General features: G+C 37.4%; 1 protein-coding gene across 2 annotated transcripts in view; it reads left to right on the top strand.

The window, feature by feature from the left end:
• The first annotated feature begins 11,414 nt into the window (after positions 1-11,414).
• Positions 11,415-25,502, top strand: part of SEPTIN7 (septin 7) — a 61,117-nt gene continuing 47,029 nt past the window's right edge. For both annotated transcript variants that reach the window (XM_066192317.1, XM_066192307.1), the window contains exon 1: positions 11,415-11,517. In XM_066192317.1, coding sequence (XP_066048414.1) covers positions 11,508-11,517 — 10 coding nt within the window. In that variant the 5' untranslated portion in view covers positions 11,415-11,507. The remainder of the gene's footprint in view (positions 11,518-25,502) is intronic.

Genomic DNA, 25,502 nt, shown 5'->3' with positions numbered 1-25,502 from the left:
CAGAAATCTTGAACAGTTGAAATTTTCAGCTGGGAAGTTCAGTATTTTATGCAGACCAAGTTAAGTTATTTGAATGTCAGTATGTTAGGAATGAAGGGTCACTGGTGTTGTTTGTCCAAACACATGCGTGAGTTGATTTGGAGAAGACTTTGATAGCGATTAAGACACTGCTTCTGCAAGGAAGTGTTAATGGGTGGCCTCTAACCTTGTCACTGAATGATTCTCACTTGTCTCTGGCTTTGTGATCTGCCTGCGGGGCATCCAGTGTCCCCCTAAGTAAACTTGACTCTTTTTTCGTATGTTCAGTTCTTTGTCACTGCGGTCATCAACAATGATCGTGGGTTTCCTGTTGCTTTGTATTGTGTTTCTGGTCATGAATCTTGCCTGCTGAGTATTCTGGTGTGGCAGCAAGGTGTGGAGAGGATTTAACTCCCACTTGAAAATTTGGCAGGGCTAATCATGCAGGATAGTTGCTCAGCTGGTGTACATGTTGGACCATGTAATGCATGCTTCACAGCCAGCTTCCTCACTAAAGCCAAAGACAAAAGGATTTGGGAAGTTGAGAAACCAACAGTTTTGGTGCTGTTAATCCCTGGGATGGTTTGCAATCCAGCTGAAGCTTTACTCCCCTTACAGTCTTTAATTTTGTCATCCAAAGCAGTTTGACTGCTGGTAATTTGTTTGCTCTCAGGTGTATTGCCTTCCTTTTTGAAAAACATGTGCAGTCAACACCAAGTTAAAAATTAAATCTTTGACATAGAGTGAATGAAATAAAACTTTAGGACTTCTACATGCCAATCTATTTATGGTAGTTTTACCAACTCTGTATTGCAGTAGTCTTAATATTAAACCAGGATTGTAAATTCTGCTGTAGATGTGGACCATTCTTTGTGTCAAGTGCCATTGCATCTCACAGGGAAACAGTCTTAACTTTTACTTACTATCTTCCTTACACAGTAATTATAAGGGAGCTATCTTTCTGTGGTGTCTCTCTAGCTTGAAAATAAAGATAATTAAAAACAATGCAGCCAGCCAGCTGTGTTTCATAACATCTAAATTTAACACATGGAGTGGTTTTTAATACTTGACTTGGCATAATTCTTTGAAATAACACCTGGGTCTTTTTTTAATCATTTTGGTCTCATTAGAATTCTTTGTAGTCTAAATAGAGACCTCAGTGTGGAAACAGTTAAAAGGGGAAATTCTCTGAGTATTAGTAATGTAGTAATATCCCTACGGACCTCTCTCAAGGTTTGATGAACCTGGTAGTAGAAGTATTGAAACACAAAAATATGATTTCAGCATATCATGAAAATTATAATTAAAATGCCTAAATTCTGTGTTTTGGTATCATTAAAATATGCTCTTACAGGGGGAACAGGGCCATGTGCCTTAAAATGTCTGCTGGTAAAACCAGCTGGACTTTTGAAAATTTCTCTATGGCAGAGGATGAGGAGTTCAGCCTAGAAACTGGTATAGGAGAATATGAATATACAGAAAACCAGATGACTTCCATATTGGAATGAGTTGCATCCACCATACAGAAATGTGTGGTTAAAGCCCTCCACCCTAGTTAATTACTTCTCAAATGAGAATTGTCCACATTAACAGAAGAATTAGGATGAAATACTGTAATTTCTCTCTTTAAGGGGAGCACACTTCATTTAGACTATGTTGAATGTACTTGAGTATTTTTGCATGAATGATTCACCTCTCATTAGCATTTCTGCACCTACATGTTCAAGAAATTTTACTAGATCTGATAGTAACCCTTTGGGCTAGAACTGTAATAATGCTATTTCTTCTGCCATCCTTACCGCTGCTTGATGAGGAGGGAGAATGGGATGTGCTGCTGGGGAGTTCACTTCTGTGGAGATTTCAGGCAGTGAACAAAAGGAAGTGCAAAGTGCACACCTGCAAATGCCTTTTTTGGAGTCCCTTGATTGAGACACTGCCAGTTGGATTGCAGCAATCTACTCTTCCTGAGAAACTCAGTTTTGTGCTTGGGCTTATATGAGATGCCTGTGCTGTGTCTGCTGTTTCACCCAGACATTTGGTGTGGGAATCAGTTGGATTTAGTTTGGTTTTGAGTTGGTTTTTTTTTCTCCATTTTGTGTTTTTGATCATCACCTGCTGAATCTTTTCAGTTAACTGATCAATCTATATGCAAATTTTGAAGGAAAATGCAATGCTAGGGTGAACCTGAAGGAACTGAAAAAAGGGTATGACAAAGGATCTAGATGATACATTGCAGCATGACATGTTAGTTTGTTTCTTAATACTCACTGTGCTTTGTCGCTTATTTCCTTCTGTGTTTCCAGTGCTGAGTGAGACTCTTGAAATGGTCTCGGTGCAGAGGCACTGAACTACGGTGCCTTGGGTGAGAACTCTCACCTTGGGTGTGAATTTCCATTTCCTTAAAAATGTCTCAAAACGATAGTTTAGTTGATGTTGTAGGAGATGAAAATAGTGTAAGACAAAACTGTCTGAAAGATGCTGCCATTTTGGTATTGGTCGGTAGGGTTTTTTGGGGGAGTTTTTAAATTATTATAAAATCTTTTTTTTCCTTTAATTATTTTAAAATCTTTTATTTACATGTCTATTGGGAAATATCTGCAGGCTAAATAGAAATGAGACATGTTAAATGTGAAGTGTAATAACAGATTGTTTTCATTCTTGTTGGAGTTGTTTGTGTTTAGTGTTTTTTTTTTCCCTTGGAGGCTTTGTATCTAGGGATCCTCCATAGTTGGGTTTGGTTTTTGGGAGTGGTTTTTTTAATTTTTTTTTTTCTTTTGTATCTTTCATTTTCAGCCGTTGGTTCAGTGTTTGTGTTGGAATAAACATTCAAGGACAGCCAAAGTGAGTAGCAGAAGTTAGGGAGGTTAATGGTGGTGATTGACTCACCGAGTGATGTGTGGTTGATGCTGCGTGATCTGATTCCCTTCTTGACACGAGGTCCCAGCTGCCATTTCATTTCGACCCTGACTTTATAGAGTGGAAGATAATCGGTCACTTCACTGTCAAATGTGATTTCAAGTTGGTCGTTTCAGTTGGGTGCAAGTTACTGTGTGGTGGTGGTTTGTGTGCTGCTCTCTGCAGGCAGACTAAGGGGTTTTTTTTAAAGCCAGAATGAAGGGGAAAATGCATAAACACTCAAGAAGCTTTAAGATAGTATTTTTGTACTTCAGAATTTCCTCTAAAATGCAAAAAAAGTTTATTTTCAAGGAATTAATTGCCTACCTAATTCTAGTGGTGGTTGAACTATTACAAAAGAAATTGTCAACGTGTGGCTAGTCTGAATTATTCTGTAGACTCATTATGGGTAGAACTTTTTAATATTGCATGTTTTAGCTTTACAGGCCTGCTTTTATAGTTTGACAGCCTTCCTCCCTCTCTGCCCCGTCACTCCCCTCATTTATCTATAATTAGTTTTGTTTTTCTAAATACTTAACTGGCTTCATTTTCCTGTAGCTGTCTGCCTTCCTGCACTTTGGCTGCTCAAACAAGTGTCGCACTGGGTGTGTTGGCTCTAGCTGCTGTGCATATTTATTGTACACTGGCTCTGAAGTCTCCCAGATTTCTTTTTACTAGACAACTCAAGGTTTAGTAGTGTGCCTTCTACATCCTGTTTGTTTTTCTTTGGAGTTTTCTGCTTTCTTCCTGGACATGCTGCCTGTAGCTCAACAGCCAGATTATGCTGTCTGCGCTTTTTGGTCATTACAGTGCAGAGTCCTTTTGCTCTTAGACATCACACATATTTCAGCACTATTTTTCATAAGCCAGATGATGGTGTCTGGTATGGGAAAAAAAGAGGGATGTCTAAAGCTCATTCTTCACCTCTACTCACTCACTAGTGAGATTTTGAGGAACAGTTGAATTAGTGCATTCAGTGGATCAGTGTTTGAAATTATTGCTTACTGACTTACTCAGCTTGCTGCTAGAGACTGAAAGAGATCCTGATTTCTTAATTGTGGTTATGCATTGAAAGAATTGTCTTTTTTTAATCCTTTATGAAAGTATTTTTTATGTTTTCTAATGTAGGCCATACCCTCAGTTCACACTTGGAAATCAAGTTGTTGTCTTGCCGAGAAAGGCTGCAGCTGATGTCTGTTTGAGGGACCAGAAGTGCTCATTTCCTTTCCATCAGCGCTAGACTTCTGCCATGCAGATTACAGCAGATGTTACTGACCCAGCAAATATTTTTACTTTGAATAGTGAAGGGACAAATGTGTTCATAGATGTTCAGCTGAAGTTTAACTTTGCAAATAGATCTGATGAGTTTCTCTTTTATGTTGTTATTTCCATACTTTGTTCTTTTGTTGTTTGAATTTTTTTTTTAAATATGGATTGTGTTTATCTTAAGAGTTTTTGCAGAGAAAAAGGTCCATGCTGAGGTACCACATATTATCTTAACAAGTGCTCATGGATTGTAGAAGCATTATTACATTGAATACTGCTACCTGAAGCCTCTGTTTTAAGAATACAGTAACAAAAACTGTAAGTTGCAAGATGTGCAGTTGCTATCTGAGATGTGGGAGGACAGTATGGGGAGGTGTCTTGCTTGTTTTCTTTATGTGTTGCCTCCATATTGACAAGTTGAAAAAAATGCAAAGTTTGATAAACCATAGAAAATTTAGAGGGGTTTTGAAGATGTTGATGGGCCCTTCTTACAAGTTTTGGAGGCTTCTCTGTATTGATGTGGAGACTTCAAGGAACTAGCAGTATTAGAAAGAAGAAAATAAAAAGTTACTGTGCTAGGGATAGTGGAGGAAATAGAAATAAACAGTGTTTATAGACTAGTCTTTATGCATAGAACCAGAGACTGTCAAACTAGTCATGCTCACAGCATGGTGGTAGGATATTGCATAGAAATCCTGTGGCTAAAGAGTTTTCAGGAATTCAGCTAAAAGTTCAAAAAATACTATTTTCATTATTGAAATCATTGTTAGAGCAGGTGCAAATTCTTGTGGTTTAGCAGCTCTGACATCTTTTCAAAGTAAATTGTGTGTAAAGAAAACTTGCCCTATTTCTAGTTACCTTACCAAAATAAATTGACACCACAGCAAATGCAAATTGTAGGAAAAAAACCCCACTGTGTTCAGAGGGTGCTCCTGGTTCCAGCTGTGTGAAATGCGTGACAAATGATCAGCTTTTCTTTTCATTGTTGATGACAGTGAACATTGCCATCATATGCCAAATGCAGAGAGTATCTGCCCTTTCTAATACCACTTTGTGTTGTGGTCAGATTTCAACAATTTTTGGGTTTTCTGTGTACTTTTAAAAGCGGTATTTCCTAGGAGGTGACTAGAGGAAAAACAAGTATTTCTTTCTCTTAGAGTAAGTTTGATTGAGAAGCACTAAAGCCAACTTTGATTGGAAAGGACAGTCACTCTTCGATGTCACACTGCTTTTCTGTTTGGTCTTCTCTTTTCTCTCCAGCTGTCTTCATTAATATTTGCTGCTAGTTTGGCTATGTCATAAATCCTCAAAGAGTTTTCATAGCATCATATTACAGGCTATTGGTTGCTACCAGTGCACAGCAGCTGCACTTACCTTGAGTGTGAGCTGAACTCCCAGGTTGCACATCATAGAGGTAAAAAATGGCTTTAGCTCACCTTGGACTATTTCTCCTTTTGATCAGAGGGATAAGGTATGCTCTTTTGTCAGGCACTGGACCTTAGACCAGAGACTCCTTTTTTTTGGCCCAGATGGTAATACCTGAAGAATGGCTTTAAATTTATCATTCCTGAACAGTCATCCCAGAATAAAGGGGAAATGTAAAAGTGTCTGGGCAATAACAAAGATGATAGACTTATTTCAAAAGAAAGGATTTTTTTTTTTTTTTTTTTTTTTTTTTAATCAGTGATCTCCCTTAGAACTGCTTGGGAAGCCAGTGATGCCTTGTTTCTCTTTTCACTCATTTGCATTGTTAGAGCAGTTTGCTGCTGGCTATTAATTCATTGATTCAGATGATGGATCCAAAAACACCAGCTCTGCAGCTGGTATATGTGGGCTGTGACATTTTGCTTGAGGGAGATGTGTGTTAGAACAACATTGAGTACAGAGTGGATGCACTGGAAGTCATCTAAGGCCAAATTTTAATTGTATGGCTTGCCTTCATTTGTGCTAAGTTAGATTGGAGATGGCTGACAACTGCAAGAACATGAAAATATTACAAGACTTGATATAAAATGATAGCTGGAATGCATCATGGGTGAATGTGAAGTGTTACACTTGGACTGCTCTGCTGTATGCTCAGTGGCAAGCTGTGAGCATTTTTTAAAGCTCAGGAGTGAGGTCTTATGTACAGTTCAGAGTGTCTTCAGTTCAGTGCTTGGAAGGAGTCAAATAAGTTACATGTTGGGAATTGGTAAACGGGTCAGCAAGTAAGAGAGAGCACATGATCAGACTTTGGATCTGGGTTTTGCCTCTTGGATGCTGTGTATAGCTCTTGCCCTGGCCTCTTCAGAAGAGTACAGATCTAGAACAGAGTTATGTATGAGCAGCAGGAGCAGTCAAAGACATGAAATGGCTTCTTTTGAATGCAATATGTTAGATGATTAGGGCTGTTTTCCAATGAAGATAATACTGTGCAACAGTTAGGCCTAACAAGATGTAATTTTGAAGTGATAGAGTCCTCCTTTTAACAGTGTACAGAGGGAGTCCTTTCTACAGGGACTTCGGTGGATGCTGGTTTTGTAATTAGAAGAAGAATGTGTGTGGAACAGAAATTGGTCAAATGTTAAGGGAGAAAATACCCCCATCCTAAATGCTTGCGAGGTAGATTTTTGGTGGCTGTGGAGGTGTTAAGAAAGACCCTGCTTTGTTTGTTCTGCTGTATGTGCTACGTTAGATGTATGTTCCGGGCCACTGGTGAATGCAGGAGTTTTGGTGAGACCCATGTGGCTGTTCTTGCTGGATGGTTGGTTTTGAAATAGTATTATTTTTGTCCAGGGTGTGCACTTGTGTGCACTTGGTGAACTTGTGCTTGATGATGTTACCTTGTTTCGCAGTTGAAAGTGGTGATGTGCAACGTGATACCTGATAGTAATCTAGTACTTAAGGTGGTTGGTATTAACATCTTTGACTACTGTGGGATCTGCAGTATTAGTTGTATTCCAGCCTGTACAGCTTGCTCCAGTTCTGCTGCATATGCATCTGTTTTCCTCCCAAAGCAGAGGGAGCTTCCTCCCAGAGCATCTTGTGCCACCTTTCTGCAAGGCACAGAGAAGGACTGGCATTGATCAGCAGTGCTTTGCTTTTTTATTCTCTCAGAAGAGTACAGCAGCAGTGTGCCCGATGTGCTGAGCTGTTATAGTCTGGATGCTGAAAGAACGTGAAGGGGGCACAGAAAGCTTATATTGCATTAGGTAGAAAAGCAGAAGGGGTCTTAAGTGCCACTTTGAACTGCAGTTTCCATCACAGTGTTAAGTTTATAAAATGGATTCAATGGGATTGATTAAAAATTAGATATTAACATGCAGAAGCATCTTAACTGCTGGCCTAGAATTTGCTATTAAGGGGTGTTTTTTTTACTTATTTTTTTGATATCAATGTCTTGAAATACTGAAGCATGGGAAGATGTTTAGTGACAAACTTTAAGGATCTTTGTGATACAGCTTTGTATTTAAGGTATTGTAAGTGATTTGTTGGAGAATCATTGTAGAACTCTTGTCATGCACAGAGTTAGATGTTGTTGAACAGACACTTAACTTGTGCTCCCTACTTTGTTCTTCATTTTCTGGCTGTTGAACCATGACAATTGTGCCCAAGGTTGCAGCACCATTCTGCTGCTCAGTGTTGCAATTGAAGTGAATTGACACATTCACTGAATGTATAAAGTGACTTAGAAATACAGAATCCTGGGAGACATTTGCTGTGGTGATAACTTTGATCTTTGTACCTTTTCCACACTGAAATGAAGATACTATGCGGTAGTGTGGTAAAATGAGATTGCATATTCTAGTGAACACTTCAAAAGAAGAAACACCATGAACACATTACAGGTTCAGGTAGCATATGGCAAACAAAAAACATGAATAACTGAAGTAGGAAGAGCTATTGTATAACTATCTGTATTGATCATTGGCTGGAGTTCATGTAGTATATTACCATAAAATTAAGTTTTTTATGTATAATCCAAACTAATTTAAGGTTACTAACAAAGTAAATTAAGGAGGCCTACAAGGAAGCTGAAGAGGGAATTTTAACGATGGGATGAAGTGAGAGGACAAGGGGAAATGGCCTTAAACTGACAGAGGATATAGGTTCAGATTAGCTATTAGAAAGAAATTCTTTATTGTGAGGGTGGTGAGGCACTACAACTGGCTGTACAGAGAAGCTATGGATGCCCCATCCCTGGAAGTGTTCAAGGTCAGGTTTGATGGGGCTTAGGGCAAGCTGACCTTGTGGAAGGTGTCTGTGAGAGGGGATTTAGATGGTCCTCAATTTCCCTTCTATTGCAAACCATTCTGTGATTCTGATTGAAGTGCTGCCTACTAGGTGGAAAATACTGTGGGTTACTTTGATCAAATGTAAGTAACTTTTTCTTTTTTTCTTTCTCACACTGCCCCTGTTCCTTTCTCTGGATTGCGGCTGCACCTTTATGGACTCGCTGTTGCAATGGTTCAAATTCATCGTTTTACTGGACTGCTTCTGGATGTATTCTCTGGATATCTTCAATCCTGAAAATGATGGGAACGTGTTGTTTACAAAGTAGCTGTAAGTATTGCTTTGATGCAGATGTTTTTCAGTTAATGTGGGAATAGAAGCAGCATTAGGTTTATAGTAGATGGACTAAAATTCAGCTTAGGTAGCAGCTGGTTGAAAATGAAGAAGGGGTAAAAGTTAAGGGGAAGTATTGTAAGTATTAGAAACATGAGATCTCATTTGGCACCATGTTCAAGACAGTGGAAGTCAATTCTTTTACCAAAACAGTGCTAAGTTCTTTTAAAAAACTGTTGCAGGAATTAAAGAAACTCAATTCCTAATTGGTTTTGGTCTCTTTAGAAGTAGCAAGTTATGAACAAGGGCAACCATTTAAAAAACAATATGTTGAAATCTTCAGTTTTAATTGGTATACCAGAAATCTGAATCTGGCATCCAGCTGCAGTTTTTTAAAAGGCTTTTTCCTATTGAAGGCAAATGCTCACATTAAACACAGCATTAATGGCCAGTGTGACATTTCAAACATCTTCATCTTTCTGGTTACTGCCATTTATATGTTTCATTATTTAAAATTGTGAGTGTGATTAATGTAGACCCACTTAATAGAACAAACAGCCCAAAGATTGTCATCTATTATTTTTTAGCATTTCATACGCAATGATCTAAAAGTTTGTGGGGGTAGAACTATCTTAAGTGTGGAGCCCTTTATAAAAGGGAAGGGAAAAGAAATAGCTTTAGTTCAAAACAAGAATTATATGGAAGCCCATTCTTTTAAGCAAAAGAATTAGCTAATGAGGGGGTGAGCTGTTTCTGGCAAACATGACACACATTAAAAGGTATGTAGATACTAAAAAATGCAGGTGGTTGACAAGTAGAACTATTAGGAGTGTCTGGCTGTGATTAGATATTTCATATCTGGTAGGATGAATAGGAGTTCCACATCCTTAATGGTTATTAAGGACCTGCACTGTTAAGGAGCTCTTTAATATCTTAAAAAGCACTGACCTGTATGTCATGTAATATCTCTAAAGCATTGGCTCCTGCTCAGAGTTTTAGATTGTGATGAATTCCATTCCTCACGTGTAGTAATGGATTGGAAAATTAAAACAAATATTTGGATTTTGAACTCCTGGCTGATTTTTAAAATATTTTAAAATCTTTCAGATGAGATTATAGCTGCACCAAAGGCTATTTTGAAACAAAGCTTCTTTTTAAAAGTTCCTTGATGACTTGGCACAAAGATTCCTACATTTAGGGAAGTAATAATATTTGTTGCATTATGAGTATTTAAACTTGAGCCTCTAACTTAGTCTTTGCAATGGTATAACTTTGTTTGAGATTAATAGTTCATTGGCCAAATGGTGAAGTCAATTGGGTGACTTAAAGCAGAGAGTCCATTTATTGACTAGTGGTGTTGGACTGCCAAGAGGTTAGTTCTTCTTGCATTCAATACTTTACAGGTGATAGTGGTTTTATATCCTTGCTTTAATTAAAGAAATAATTTTAATATAAGAATTCTGTGAGTTACTACTGCATTGAACCTATTCTGTCAGTTTTAGGAAAAATTTCAAGATAAACAAGTCAGCCTCATACCAAACCATACTGTATGATACAGAGAAGTTCTCAGGCAAGAATGCCTGTAGTAGAAAACGCTTTTACAATTTTTTAGAATTCCTCTATGCTCTTGAGGATAATTTTAGGGAGTGGGATTTTAACTTCTACAGCACTTCAGCTGTGTGGGTGTGTATAGCTCTCTTAAATTCTGAAACTGAGGGAATACCACCATCATGTAACATCCTCTCAACTTTGCATGGGCATAAATCCTAAAGGCTGAAATCATTGCTCCATGACAAGCAGTTCCTTGTATTACCTTAAGTAGACAGCTGTCTCAAGACAGTGTTCACAGTTTTTCAGATATATTTGTAAAATAACTAAACTGTCCTGTCCCATAAAACAACCCTCAGAACTGCAGCATTAATAAACAAACAGCTGTAGGATTGTGCTGGAAGAGCAGTGTCAAGGTAGCACAGTTGAGCTCTGAAAGATTGCTGGGTCTTGTATAGTGAGGAGGAGGTATTTTAAGCATCTCCAGCATTTTCATTAATGTGGTGAGAAGTGATGGCTAACATCCAGAATTCTTTTCTTGTTTCCCAGTAGGCACTATTTTGGGTAAGTTTTTCAGAGTACAAGGCAACTGAAGTTTTGCCTGTATGGAGAGTTTGTTGCAAGGTGTGCTGCAATAGTGTAAAGTCTGGGTTTAACATGAATGCCTCCAGCTCTGTGACACAGAAGCAGAGGTGTCAGGTTGGTTCCCATCATGTTGAGGCAGTACCACCATGACTTGGAAGTACAGGAAAGGTGCATTCACACTGCTGGCCTGTGTTTCAAATGGGCATTGGTACCAAGTTGATTATGTTTTAATTTGTTTGCACTTGCACACCCTTGTGCTTGTACAAACAGTCATAATATGGTACTTATATTTGCTCAAAATACTCTTTAGTATAGCTGAGTTGCTGTGCCAGTTTTTTTGGCTATCCAGTCAAAAAATTTTTTTTGTGTTTTTTTGCTGCAGTTCATTGCACTGTCTTGAATGTAGACACCTGGGGTTGTTAAGAGATTGAGTAGATGGCACTTTTCTACAAATATGAAAATGAAGTGAACATTTCAATAACTGACAATAACAAGCCAACTAAGAAATTACATGCTTTCCTTTTAACTTTTTTTCCCTTAAATATCTCTTGCTTTAGCAACAGAAGAACCTTGAAGGATATGTGGGGTTTGCAAATCTTCCAAATCAAGTTTACCGGAAGTCTGTGAAGAGGGGATTTGAATTCACTCTCATGGTAGTAGGTGAGTTTCTTTCTTCGTTTTGAGTGTTGGTCGATAAAACTGTTTTGACATAGTTCTTAAAATCTGTGATGATGATGTAAGTATGTTTTGCATGATCTCAGGAGAAAACCTGAATCTTGCCCTGCTAGACTGATAAATCTAGCTTGGTTAAAAAGAATGTGTCTGGTCTGCTGGTTGATGAGGAGGCAAATGATGAGAACTGTATAGTTCATACGGTCTTAAGAAAACAGTTTGCTGTGGATCTGGTCTGAATTGCTACTTGCAAGTATGACAGATAATTTGAACTTGATTTTCATTTGAATAAAAAAAAAAAGAACTGTTTTTATGGTTGAGTACAACATGGCAAACCTTGTACATAACCAGGCAGTAGGATCCAGTCTATCCTGCACTTCTATGGCCACAAAACTGTGCTACAAAATCAAAGCTTTAATTTAAACAAACCTTTCTAGTTTGTATGGTTGCAAAGAAAACCAAATGTAAACAGTTTGTTCCCTATGGACTACAGAAAATGGCAAATTGTATTTGATTTTAATGAATAGTACCATTCAGAACAGTTTATTTAGGCTTCAGTGATGACCCAAATTTGTCATCCTTCCTGGTAGGAAATGTAATTTTTTTCTTGCTCTTTTGAGTACTTTAATAGACTGTTAGTAAAGTTGGATACATTTGTGTGTAACTGATGCTACTGGGTATGTCACCCAGTATGCTCATGGGTCAATGGCATGCTCATCAGCAAAATAATGATGATAACAATAATAGTTTAGAAAGTGTTTTATAAAAGCCATCTGTTACTTTGTTATCTAGCTTTATCTTTTGTAATTTGGCTAGCTTGATAGTGCTTTGTTTTGTCATCAACACAAAGAATATCTTGTCCAGACTTTTATGTGCACATAGCATGTAATATAATAGTGCTATTGACAGAGTTAGAAATCAAGGGCAAATGGGTGCAAACTCATTGTATAGATCATGTGTATTTTTCTTTTGATTACAAAAGTGAGATAGAATTTTAAAATTTGAAGGTTGCTTTTTTTCTTCTGGAACTTGATTACAGGTTCCATTATAGTCTAGAATCCATACATAATTCATTATTTGGTACAAAACTGTTAAGGCTAAGGTAAAATTTGGTTTTCTGCTATCTACGGGTAATAAAAAGGAGCAAGGGATGAAATTACAGGTAATAAAAAGGAGCAAGGGATGAAATTGTCCTCATAAGTGGTTGATGTAGGGATGTGTTAGAACTGGAGAAGGCCTGCAAAATTACCTCGATGTTCTCTTATTTTCCTGTAGTATAGTTTAAAGCAATTTCGTTTAGGAAAGCTGTAGAAGATTGTGACCCTCAAGAAGAAAAATAGGTCCAAAATTAGATTGAAAATAAGATGTTGACTAGTTTTACTATTTTTGTGCTTACTGCTAAGACTTTGTTTGTTTGCCTGGAAGTTTGTGCCACTGTCTGGAAGCTTACTAGGAGAGGTGACAGTATTTTCCTAAATTAAAAATGCCACGAATTCTCTTCTTTTGACTTTCAGGTTTAGAAATCAGATAGTTGAAAGTGAGTGTCTAAACAAAATGATGGCTGATCTTTTAGTACTCCGGGGATGTTTGGGGATGGGTCGAGTAGAGAAATTTTGTTTCAAAGTTAAGTGCTTGGTAATAGTATGCCCTGAAAAAGATGTGTTTGTTTTTAATTATGAAGATGAAATAGTTTGTTGGTAAACACGGTAATGTAATCTGCAAGTAGATTGTTAGGATTGTAATTATTTGTTGCTGTACTCATCCTGTAAGGTAGTGTACTCTGACTTGATTTGAGGTCAGTAGTGAATGGAATTTATATAATCTTCTTGTGGGAAAGTTTAAAGTTAGAATATAGTGCTTATCTGTGTATGGTTAGTGCTGGAAAAATAAGAATACTTGGGTGTATTATCTCTTGGAGATTATCTGAAATATTCTATTGCTCTTTCTACTAGTTAGTCATGTGTGCATGGCTACCTTTTACTGCAGATTGCACAACTACTGATCTGCTGTCTCTGCTTTATTGGGAGGTACTTGTTGTCGGGGTGTTACCCATTTGTTCCGAAAGGAAAAAAGAGTAAAACAATGCTTGTGGTTGCTGGACAGGTGCAACGAGGAAAACAAATCATGTTTGGGATCTGTGACCTCTATGTCCAGCTCTCTTCAGGTGTCCATGAGGCTTGACATTGCAGCTAATGGAGTTGTATAGAAACTGTTTTCCTGTTGTATATTTAGTCTGAAATTATCAGTTAAACTTTATACATGTGTATAGTATTGTATCTAACTTTTTTATCTTTGGAATGTGTAGTATGAGAATTCACCAGAGCAGTGTTTGGGGGGGAATTTGCCAGTATGGTTGTCCTATCGTGTGTGTTTCTACTGCTGTAGACACAATTCTGTTTTAAGTTTAACAATGTAAGATTTTTATGACTGAGCATGTAGTAAGTACAGCATCAAACAGATCTGATGTTTCCAGTAAGAATTTTTGCAGGGAGGTAGATTACTTTTGCAGAACATTTTCTGTGCCTAAACTGTGAATGTACTCCGTAAAATGTGTGTTTCCCCAGTTACTGTCATTGTCCTGGAATGATGAAGCTGCCCATAGCAGTGTGTGGTGGCCTACTGCTCTTGTGTTTTGCAGTGAAGTTGGAGAGTGAGCTTTTAAAGCTGGGCATGCATAAGGCCAAGTAGTTGTTGAATAGCCTACAGAACGGTTTCTGGAGCAGGGGTTCTCCTCCTGAGCTAAGTTGGTTGGTGGCATTGCTTTGCACCTATGTGGACGGTGTTCTGTCCCGTAACTTGTTCTTCTGAGTCAGCACTTGGTGGCATTCATGTATTTGAGGTTTGTAATGTTAGTGGGCTCTTTTGTGTAAGTGTAGTTGCTGATTTCCAGGTGTTAAGGTGTTTACATAAAGTATAACTAAGGGGCGAAGTGATTATCAACTGCACACATACAAGTATAAAAAGAGGGTGTCAAAATACCTTTTTTATATCAAATGTTTTAAGAATCACCGAAGAGTAAGCCTTAATAGAAACCGAGGCTACTCTATAATATTTAGCCATAATAAGCATTTTGACATTTCTATTTCAAATTGTTTGTTTTCTCTAAACTGTATTTATTCTTTTGTTAGCATTTATGAACTTTTCTTGAGAAACTGAAGACTGAGGTAGCCCTTTGTTTTCCTTATTAATCAGTTTTCATTGATTTGTCTTTAATCTTGTGGGAATTTCATATTAGTTATATTCTCAAAGGCTAAGCAGTAGTTGTCATCATACTGCTTTTGCAACGAGTTGGTTTTGCAGAGTAAAAACTCACAAGCACCTCCTCTGAGGATATGGCATAAAGTGAGCAGAAATGTACATTTAACTGAGCTCCATTCTTGATGCTTTCAAAGTAAGACATTTAAGTAGTGGTTTAAAGCAACTGATTCTACATCTGAAGCATAAATCTCAGCAGGGGAAAAAATGTCGAGTTTGCCTTGGTAGCCTGCTTCCTTCATAATCTTGTCTAATCTCTTCAAGTATCAGATAGTTGTTGAAATACTTGAGAACCCGACATAAATATTTAGTCTGCCTGAAATCCAAAGAGTATTCTCTGTATTTCTGTGCTCTGCAGTTTTTTGGAGGAAAGTACATGTTTAAGTCAGATGCTTAAGAAAAGAAAACTTCTGGAAGTAATACCACTGTGGTTAGTAACTCACAATTAAAGAAAGTCTTAATTGTGGAATTGTAGTTCTGTCTGTTTGTTAATATAATTACACTTGCTTAAGTAGTGGGTGTGTGTTTTTGCTTTAGTGTCTATGAGGTGTGGAACAAATAATTATATTTCAGTGTGTCTTCCTTCTAAACACTGAGTCAGGAAATCCCTCTTTTGTTGTTCTTGTATTGAAATGCCGCTGGTAACGGGATTTGAACCAACACCCAAGTTGATGCAAAGTCATAATTCTTAAAAATTCATTTCTTCTGTAGACCTTATGTACTTTAGAATATGTGTTTGTGGTGACTTTTCCTGGGAGCTGTATCTTTCAAAGTGTTCAGGCTTCATGAGTTGCATGGAAAGTTGGACTTTTAAGTTTGGGGTTTTTTTTAAGTCATCTGATTTCCAAAGTACAGAACGCTTACAGTTGAGTGGCTTTCCAGAGGACCTTTCTACGCAATTCCTAGTTCTTGAGCAACTGTTTGGGAGCTTTGACTTTGAAAGCTCTTTTGAAACCTCGCCTATAGTAAATTGCCTGTTTTGTTTCCAAATTGTTCCTTTAGCCTTGTAGATCACCTGTAGATTACAACTGAAAGGAAAATGCCATGCAATATTGTTGGAGTGCTTCATTTGTAATTATATGCATGCTCAAGTGTTTTGGTTTAAGCATGGTTTTTTGGCGTGGATGCAAAGCAAAGGGCTGTATTTTGCAAGACTTGAAGTTACATTAAAGAAGCAGCACACCCTGATTTTAAAATGCTTTTATTGTTCACTGAAGAAGGCTTGGACTGGTTTAATACTTGTATCTTTTGGTGATGGATCATGTTCTGATCAGAATTACCCTCTTCACTTGCTCCCTTTCTGAAGCAATTTATTTATCGAGCCAACCAGTGGTACCAAGACACTCAGCTACTCACAGATACTTATTTTTACTTGCCATCAATTTTAATGCCAGGAATAAAATAATTTATCACAGGATAGAAAGAATAATTAAATGAAAAGTAACCTGTGTGTGGGCAGTACAACTAAGTAGGAGCAGTTTTGGGTTGTTGCCAGTTCTTGCTGATCTGCTGTGACTTGGAATGCTCCTAGTTAAGGTTTTAGTCGTGTCTTTACTACTACAGTATTTGAGTAGGTGTTTGGCCTTTGGTGTGACCTTCATTATCTGGCTTAGGATCCTGCCCTGCCGTTGCTGAGTGTGCAGTGCCTTGTGCATTCAGTCAGGGGAGTGCAGTCTCCTGTACAGGGCTGGAGTAGAATCCTCTTGTTTTTACAGAGAAAAAGCATGTGATGGAAAAGAACTAGCGAGATTTCTTGCAGGTCCTGCCTCCATTCCCCCTGTAAGTTTCACTTCTTCAGAATACCTGAATTCCTCTGGTTCTCTCATCCTCTGAAAGCTGCCCCGGGTGCCATTGTATGTCTTTAGCTGTAGCTTGTTTTGGGCTACTTGCATGGCAACTGTCTGTCTGGTGCTGCTGTGCCAATGGTTTGGGGCTGGGTTAGACAGCACTCTTCAGTTCTCAGGGTACTTCTCCTATAAAGAAATGTTGGTCTGGGTTCAACAGTTGTGGTATAGTGGAAATAGCTCCTTTAGAAAACTAGATAAAAAATAAAATAAGGTTGCAGGGATTCTGTTCACAGGATTATGATGTTTCCATGAAGAATAGGTATAGAAAAGGTTGTTTTTAAACTACAGAATTTTTTAAAGAAGCAATTTATGGTATTCCGCTGATGATGCCTACAAAGTATAAAAATTGATGGCTGACTGCTTTAACGTGTACCTGATGGGAATGCCAAAGCAAAATAGGTTCAATGTAGGAGAATTGGCAGAGGTAAAACCAAAGAAAATTGGAAACTGGTGGAACTCAGAAAGCCAGTGTATGCCTACACATGACATGCTCATCTGGAGTGATCTCTGTTTTGGAGTAATGCGTCATCAGTAGCCTGTCACTCCTTTTTGTGGGAAGCGGATGATAAAAAATTTTTCCGAGGGCAGAACAGATGAGTTCTGAAAGTCTTCAATGAAGAAATAAGTATCTCTCAAAGATGTGAAACATGAGTAACTTACCAGTGAGTTTACTGGCCTGGATAATTTTCCAGTGAGTTACTTTCAGATGGGAGCTTGAAGTACGTATTTATGTGAGTACTTGGGTTCAGATAGAAAATCTTGTCTCATACTTTTTTGTTGGTTTATGGATGGATTTTTTTCTTTTTTTTTTTCCCCCTCCTTATTCTTTTGTAATGCAGTGAACTACAACTGGCAACATACTTGCTGCTCTTGCCCCTTCTGTAGTACTTTGCTCTTCCTTTTTTCTGTTGCTGGGGAAAGAAAGCTGCACAAAGTCTACAACCTGATGGAAAAGAGAAACTTTTTACAGTGGGTTATTGTTGAAATTTATTGTTAGGGAAATTGAGTTAATCTACCTATTTGAGCTTATTTAGAAAGCATAGCTTTTCAAATACTTTCACAAGTTGCTTATAGCATAGTGGCTTTTAATCACTCAATGGGAAAAAAAAAAATCTTAATTTTTCTTAAGCTCATTTTAAACATTTTCCTCTCTGTGCAGTAGCTTAAAGGTTCTAATGAACAGAACTAAAGTTGGCATTTAATAGGATTGATCTTGAATTCTCATTTTTTAATTGTTTGCAATTACATCATTAATTGGAATTGTAGTGCTTACTGGATAACTTCTAAAGAACCTTTGGATTTTTGTTTTCCTATTAAGTGTTTGGATGCCAAGCTTCTTGAGTAGATTATATGAAAGCCAGCTACAGTAGGGTACTTCTTATGGGATGCTTGCTTACATGACTCAAGTTCTGACAACTAACATTAAGTACCAAGTATTAGTATATTAAAATATTGCTTGGAAAAATAAAGAAAATATTTTTGTAAAGCTTTGGTGATTGTAAACATAGCTGATCTTTTTCTCATGTGGCAGAATTTTGGTTAGATTCTGATTTATCTATTAAAGTTCTTTGTTTACTGGCAAAGGTTTTTATGGGAAGAGACTTACATTTCAAAATGTGTGGATGCAAACTCATAATTTGGCAAAAATCTGCCTATAATCAAAATGGCTTATTTTTTTTTAAGCGATGATTCACTTAAAAAGTTGCAGGTGACTTTTTTTTTTTCTATTCCACATATTGTTTTCTTGTCAGTGTCATAACAAATGCTGTGAATTGTTTTACTGGGTCTTTAATAGATGATTTCAGAAAATTTCATAAAATCCATCTAATGAGAGACTGTGCTCTGCATTGTTTAGGTGTCATCTTCACTTTTGAAGCTTTGTGGATTTTTTGATGGTTCCCTACATAATCATTCCTGTCACAGTCCTAGCTGTCTTCAGACCATCTTTGCTGTGTTCCTGACTACATAAATATTTTTTTCCTGGTGTTTTTTTCTTCTCCTGCCTTACCATTTCTTTGTTTTATTTCTAAATAAAAATGTGCTTGCTGATTTTACACATCCAGATATGTGCACACATACTACTCTGTTGATATGTAATTTTTTTGTAGTAAGCTTGTTCATTATGGTGAGATCAGCCTTTGAACCTGGCCCTGGTTCCTTTGACAGGTTTGTAGGTCCTAATTCAGCTGAAATGAATGCATCTGGTGTTTTGATATTAGAATAAGGATAATAAGTAATGTGTGAACTTGAACGCATCTTAGAGAAGATACAAAACTACTGGATGTTTTATTTCCTAAATTGATTATCAGGTGGCCAGCGCTTGTTTTGACGCTACTCAGCAGATTGTCCTGAGCTGTCATGTGCATAAGCAGGGGGTGAACTAAATGTTGCAGGTCTTGTAAGCAGTGAGGCCTTAGAAGTCACAATACTGTTTCCAGTTCCTTAGCCTGGGATAATCAGGTGCCAGGATACTGCAGCACTGGTTATTGAGGCCATCATTGCTACAAGCCCAGAGTGAGATTCAAAGTAGGAGCCAGTTTTTTGTGTAGGTAAATATGCTGTGTTAGTTTAAAACTGCTTCTCATTTCTTGTTGGCTCAAAATGTGAGTCTTGCTTGCTGTATCAAGAAATGCTGACAACTTTTTAAAGGAATAGATTCATATTGCAACTGAAGTGATATTCTTGGATGGAATATTTGTGGTCTAAATATCCAGTTGTAGTAAAGCCCATGTGACCCATTAAATGTGATTCAACGTGATTGTTTTCCCTCTGGCTGATTTTACAACAGTCAGTTCAGATCTTCCTTGTCCATCCATTTGAAACAGTCAGTTTTTCTTCCTTTTCCAGTATTTTTCTTTATGTAGTATGGCTGTTACATGCAACTGTTTCATTTTGGGTTTTGGATATTTTTTCTGATGAGGTTCTGAGCAAATTTACTGATGAGTTAGAATTTATACCATACTCGTCTTGAATTTCTCTTACTAAAGACAATGAGCATCTTCTGATAATACTTTTTCTCACTTCTTATGGTGTATTTGATGGTATTTTACAGTTGCTTTTTCCATAATACAAAATGTAAGGCAAATTATTTAGATTTATCAGTGGTTGGAGGGGAGAAAGGCTGCTGAAGCTGACTGTTTCATCAGATTACTTTTTTCTGTTTGAGTTCTTGTCATCCTTTACTTTCATCCTGATTTTTCTCTGTCGGTAGTTTACCAAGAGCAAAATTAGAGAACTCTTACACTTTATCTTGGAACAGTGCTAAGTTTCTGACAGTGTTGATTTAAGCTATTTTAAGTTTGTAATAGTGCCATTTGGTGTAGTTCCTTCCCTCTGTTAAACTTGAAGTGGAAGGGTTTTTTGAGGGTTTTGACAATTTCACAGTCACTTCTAGCTTTTTATCAGTGAAACTTTGGTTTTGGTCAAAGATAGAACCTTAAGCCAGAATTGCGCTGATATCTTACGACTGGGACCATGTGTCTGTCAAAGTTAATGCAAAGTGCTTCATTTTGGCCCTTCTGCTGATGAAACTTCTCCTGTGAAGGCTAAATAAATGTGTTTCATGGGGCAGAGGCTTCCTCAAAAGGGCAAAAATGGTCTGTGATTCAAGGGAATTAAACTCAGCCTTCTGCGGAGTGAGAAGCAGTGCAGTGGAAGGACAGATAAATGTGGGCTGGATAAAAACATCAAGTGTCAGCTCTAACAGCATCTGACTGTGCTGTTTTACTGCTTGGGATATGTGGTGTTGCTTTCTGTATAAGGTGATAACTTGCATTTTTGAAAAGAATCTGGAGCATTCCCAGGTGACATTTCAAACTGCAAACAGCAGTGCCTTTTAAAATAGCAGTTTTGCAGTCTAAGGTCATTACATGTTGAATTTTGAGTTTATGGGCTAACCCAGAATTGTGGGTTCATTTTCTGTTGCTCAGATAGTGAAAGAAACAGTAGTTCACTGGTCTGACGTGGAAAGAAGTTGTTGGAAGTCTGTGGAACACTTCAGTACAGGATCACGATCACTATGTTAAGCTGAACGACTGTGAAACAAACCACTGCTGAGGTGGGTAATTATCAGATCAGTTGCTGATGCTTGATGAGATCTAGTGGCATGGAGTGACAAAGGGCATTCACTGTAGGCATGCTTTGGTGTTTCTTTGTGCACATTGCCTGTGCCTTCTGTCTTTCAAGATAGAAATATTAGGTGTTGTATTCACAAACATGATAGGGAGGAGTCTCAGGAATATTCCAAGTTTGGCTCATGCACGATCTGAGTGGTTCACCTGTGATATAATAATCTGATAAAGACCTAGTTGATATTTCATTTATCACTATCTCCTTGAACTCTATGATGTAAATCTGTAAAGCATTTACTTTCTCTCTGTGTTAAACTGTGATCCATTAATTTGCCTTCACATCTACATGATTTTTCTGATGACAAGATATTGTTAAAGTTTCTGTCCCACACTGCAGAGTTTAAAGGAAGCTGTAGGTTCTCTGAGAATAAACTTTGTCCCAAAAGTCAGCAATTCTTTTACCATCTGTTCTTCCTTGGTTTGATGAATGAGACAGTTTCTTGTCAGTTTCTAGTTATTTTTTGCTCTGCTGTTCTCTTTATTAGCTATTTTCATCTGACATTGATGAAGATGATTTGGTTTATTTTCTTTTTGTCATCCCAGAAAATGCTTTACATGCCATTGGCACAGTCTGTCAAAGAGGCCTTTGAGCAATTCATGTAATACCCTGCAGTAAAAATACCCTCTCTTCACGTAAGACTGATTAACAAAAAATAACACAAGGGGATTTTTTAGGACCTGAAGATGAGTTTTCTTGGCTCTTGGATGAAGTGTAATGGCGCTTTGCTTAGTAGGTTGGCAACATAAAGTCATGTTCAAGTTTATTGTAATTATTTTTAAGGGGATGTCCCTTCTTTTCAGGGGATGTCCCCTTCTGTCTCTTTGGTCACCAGATTCTAACCTTGTATCTCCAGACTCCTGGCCAAATACTTGGAGAATGTAGAAATGTTTTTGATATTCGCACAGGTTTGTGACTAACCATTCTTCAGTGCTCTCAGCAATGGTAGTTACGAAAAGAAGTCATATAATCTCTTTGTACAGGTCCAGTGTATGACACTCCCAGCTCTGAAAAAGCCAGAGGTAACCTTGTTAGTGCAAATATTCTGATGCAGAAAGAAGTAGCTTTAAGCAAAATCACAGCCACCTTGTTTCCATGTACTCTGGAGCCTGTGATGGAACTGGTGAGAACAGAGGTTGGTTTGAGCAGGACAAAAGAAGCTGCTTGTCCCACACCCCACCTGTGTTCCATGGCAGCAACATTTGTGGCACACTGGTGAAACTCCAAAGTCAAACCTTGAAGAACATGATCTTGGTTGCTCTGTCTAAACTTCTCCTGTATGTAGGTTACTGTATCAATAAAAATAGTATTTTACATTTGCTTCTTCTCTAAAGTTGTGCTGGAATTTTTCAATTTTTATTCTATTACTATCTTTCAGTATGTAAAATTTTTTATTCTAGTTATTTCAAGGATATATATATCTATATCTATATCTGTATATCTATATATAGTCTCCTATTTCTTCCTGAGCAACTGAAACTAAAAAACTAAACCAATTGCCACTGCAGGACAATGTTTTCTTTCAGTGATTTTGCAAGATCAATACCCACTTCTGCTACAAGACAGGTAGACCTTAATCCAATAACACACGGTGCTTACTAATCCACTTAATAGACTAACACTGTCTAGTGGTTGAAAACCTGAATCCATGTTCTTAAGAAGAAAAATATGCTGTGTTTCTGAAATATTATTCTGGCTCTGTACAATTGGATCCTTTTAGCCGCTGTTGTTTAATGGTGAAGTCATTCTGTGATCAGATACTTTTTAGTGACTGAATGCAGAGAAATGAGTTGAGACCTGGATGATTGGGCCAGATTTTAGTTTTGAGTATTTGTCAAATTGAAACAGTTTGGCTTGAATTATCACACTATTTCAGTCTACAATAAGTAAAAGATGTGATTTTTATACAGTGTTTGGCTGTGATTTGAACTGAGGACGGTGTCCAAAATTTTATTTGACTCTGAATTTATCTGCTTTAGTTGATTTATGTCAAATGGCAAGCATTCAGATAGCTGAATAAAATAAAACTGACTCAGAGGAAGTATTTTATGAGCTTTGCAGATACTTGGACTGTTTGAGGTTCTACTCAGAAACAGTTTCTGCTTTAGTAACAGTAAATGCATTTATTCTACAACTAGTTGCATAACATTTTTACATACCTGTCTAATTAGGAAGGAGTTGAAACCTACCATTCAAGGCAGCAGCTGTGCTGTGTAATCAACAGACAAACTTCTAGGCATTGTGTGTGTGTGTATATATATATTCATTCTTGTTCCCTGTTTTGGCACTCATCTGAAGTTTTCTATTTGGTCATATTCCTATAAATAAACTTCATTTATAAGAACTAATTTTCTTTTAGGGCACAGTGTAGTGTGCTCTGATTGTGTTTCTAGTGCCTATTAAATGGTGTTGAGTGGCTGACTAAGGCTGGGCGAAGATACAGACAGCAGGATAAGCAGGAAATCAGAAGAAGGATCATCATAATGACAGTAGCTGAAATCATGTCATGGTACTAATTTGGAGAAAAGAGCTCTCTGTAAAGATGGATTAAGAGGTCTCCAGTTACGTGCCTCCTGCAGTTTCTTGACTTTTTATCTATAGAGCTCTTCTAAAAGGCTTTAAAATAGCCCTCCTGCAAATAAATGTTCAGCAGCATTTCTTGCTTGAAATTTGTGCCTCGCTGAAGTCTGTGCCTTTGGTTTTTGAGAAATAAATTTTGAATGTAATAGTTGTGGGACTGGCTATTGATAGTTTCTTGTTTGCTATTTATAACTTTTCAATAACACATGTTGAAAAGAGGTCAAAATAAAGATTACTGTTGACTAGTACCATAAACTTTGGGAGGTAAGTGATATTTCAAGGAAGCATCGCTGTTTGCTTGCATGCCTTTTTACAGAATCATGGAATAGTTTGGATGGGATCTCTCAAAAGTCATCTGGTTCAGCCCCAGTTAAAGGCACTTTCATGTGGTTCCTCTTGAACATCTGCTTTTGTTCTCTCTCAGGAGGAGTATGCTGGGTTAGATAAAATAAGCAAGGTCCCTTTCTGGAGTCACTCTTGATGACAGCGGGCTGGTGTCAGTTGCATTCTTGGACTTGTGGTGAGACATAGGCTCTCCAGTCTGATTACTAAAATTACTTGACAAATGTTTCTGTCAAATCAATTTTCAGACTCAGTAGTCCAAGCCTTTCCAGAGACAGCATTGTCATGTAGAGATTCATCAAAGGTATCTTTGCCATTCAGGTTTCCCATTTTTCCATTGAGGTGGTGTGTTTTGCCTCAAAAAAGGCTGAACTGCAGAAATGCTTTTATACTGTTTCAACCAGAAGTAGAGCTCAGGAAGGTGGAAGATGTTGATGGTTTGATTGGACTCTGAAATCTTTGTGAATCTAATACCTTTTAGAATCTATCTGTGGTTAAATTTGTGTCCTGACATGCTTTGCAGTTCCTGTTCAGGTGAAGTTAGGCCACTCACTGTATTGGGTTTGTGAGAAAGTATTTTACCCAAAAGTAGGTTGTTTTTTTTTTTTTTAGCCAGAGATGAAATGGAGTTGCCTCAAAATAGATGGAAATGAAGAGAGACTAGCATTTGATTAAATGGCATAAAATGACAGTTCTTATTTGAGTGACACTGATTTGAATATGCAGGATGTGAAGACCTTTTTTGGTGTTTGTCTCTTTAATAAACTGCTACAGAAAAGATAATACAATTAATGAGTAAATCCATACTTGATTATCTTATTCCTCTAGCATCTTAAAACTGACACATTGTTGCATCTTTTGTTGGATTTTTTTGTCACTGAAAAGCAGGGAGACAAACACTTCCCTGTTACTAGCAAGATGAACTGCTGGCAGATGCAGAGAACTTTTTCTGCTTACTGCAATAAGGCTGTTTGTCAATGTGTGTACTTACCAGTTTCCTTAAAACTCCTGCTGTCAGCTTAAAAAAACAAATCGATTTAATGCATGTTGTATGTGATTAATATTTAAATAACTAAATTATTACAATGAAATAATAATAATATAAAGAAAAGTCCATGCTTCACTATGTCACTAAACATGTTGTGGTTTTTACTTGTTTGCATATTTCTAAGTGGTTTATTGTAGATATATATCACTAAGGTTAGGATATCCTCATTTGTTGAATGCAAAAATAAGCAGTCAGGTTAGAGCTCCAGACTCAGTAAAGGTGATTCTTTTCTTACTGTATTTGATGGTTTTGGGGAGACTTTTCATAATTTCTATGTGCTTTTCTTATTTGTGCTTTGTGGAACATTTTTAGGGATTGTGCTCCTTCTTCAGAAAGTGCCCATATCCAAACATTAATAAAGTGATGGGATTTTTTTTTGCTTTGCTTTTTTCATGTTTTTATTTGTAGGTTTTTAATATGGAGCAGGATACTGCTTCCTAATTCTCCAGCTGCTGAGAACTACACCTTTGCAGGTTAAGTAGAACAGTCATATCCTAGAGAAGTATCTTATCTTAAGCTGCTTGTTTTTGTTCATGCAAAAATCCCCAAACCTACTGTTCTAACAAACCTACTAACCATGCAATTTAGATGAAGCTTGAGGCTCACTCTTCTTGGGTAAGAAAACAGAGCCTCTTAGCACTTCTAACTCAGCAGAAAGATAAGAGATCAACTTTGACACAGAAATACTGCAGATTACTTTGTGCTTTAGTGAGGTGGGTATATGCCCAATTTAGATTGGCAGTAATTGCTGTATATTTCCCCATAAGGTATCT

This window comes from Chamaea fasciata, unplaced genomic scaffold (genome assembly GCF_029207755.1).
Source record: "Chamaea fasciata isolate MVZ Bird 193981 ecotype frontalis unplaced genomic scaffold, bChaFas1.0.hap1 SCAF_1, whole genome shotgun sequence".
Taxonomy (NCBI): domain Eukaryota; kingdom Metazoa; phylum Chordata; class Aves; order Passeriformes; family Sylviidae; genus Chamaea; species Chamaea fasciata.
The sequence above is the reverse complement of the archived record's forward strand: the minus strand, read 5'-3'. Positions and strand labels throughout refer to the sequence as shown.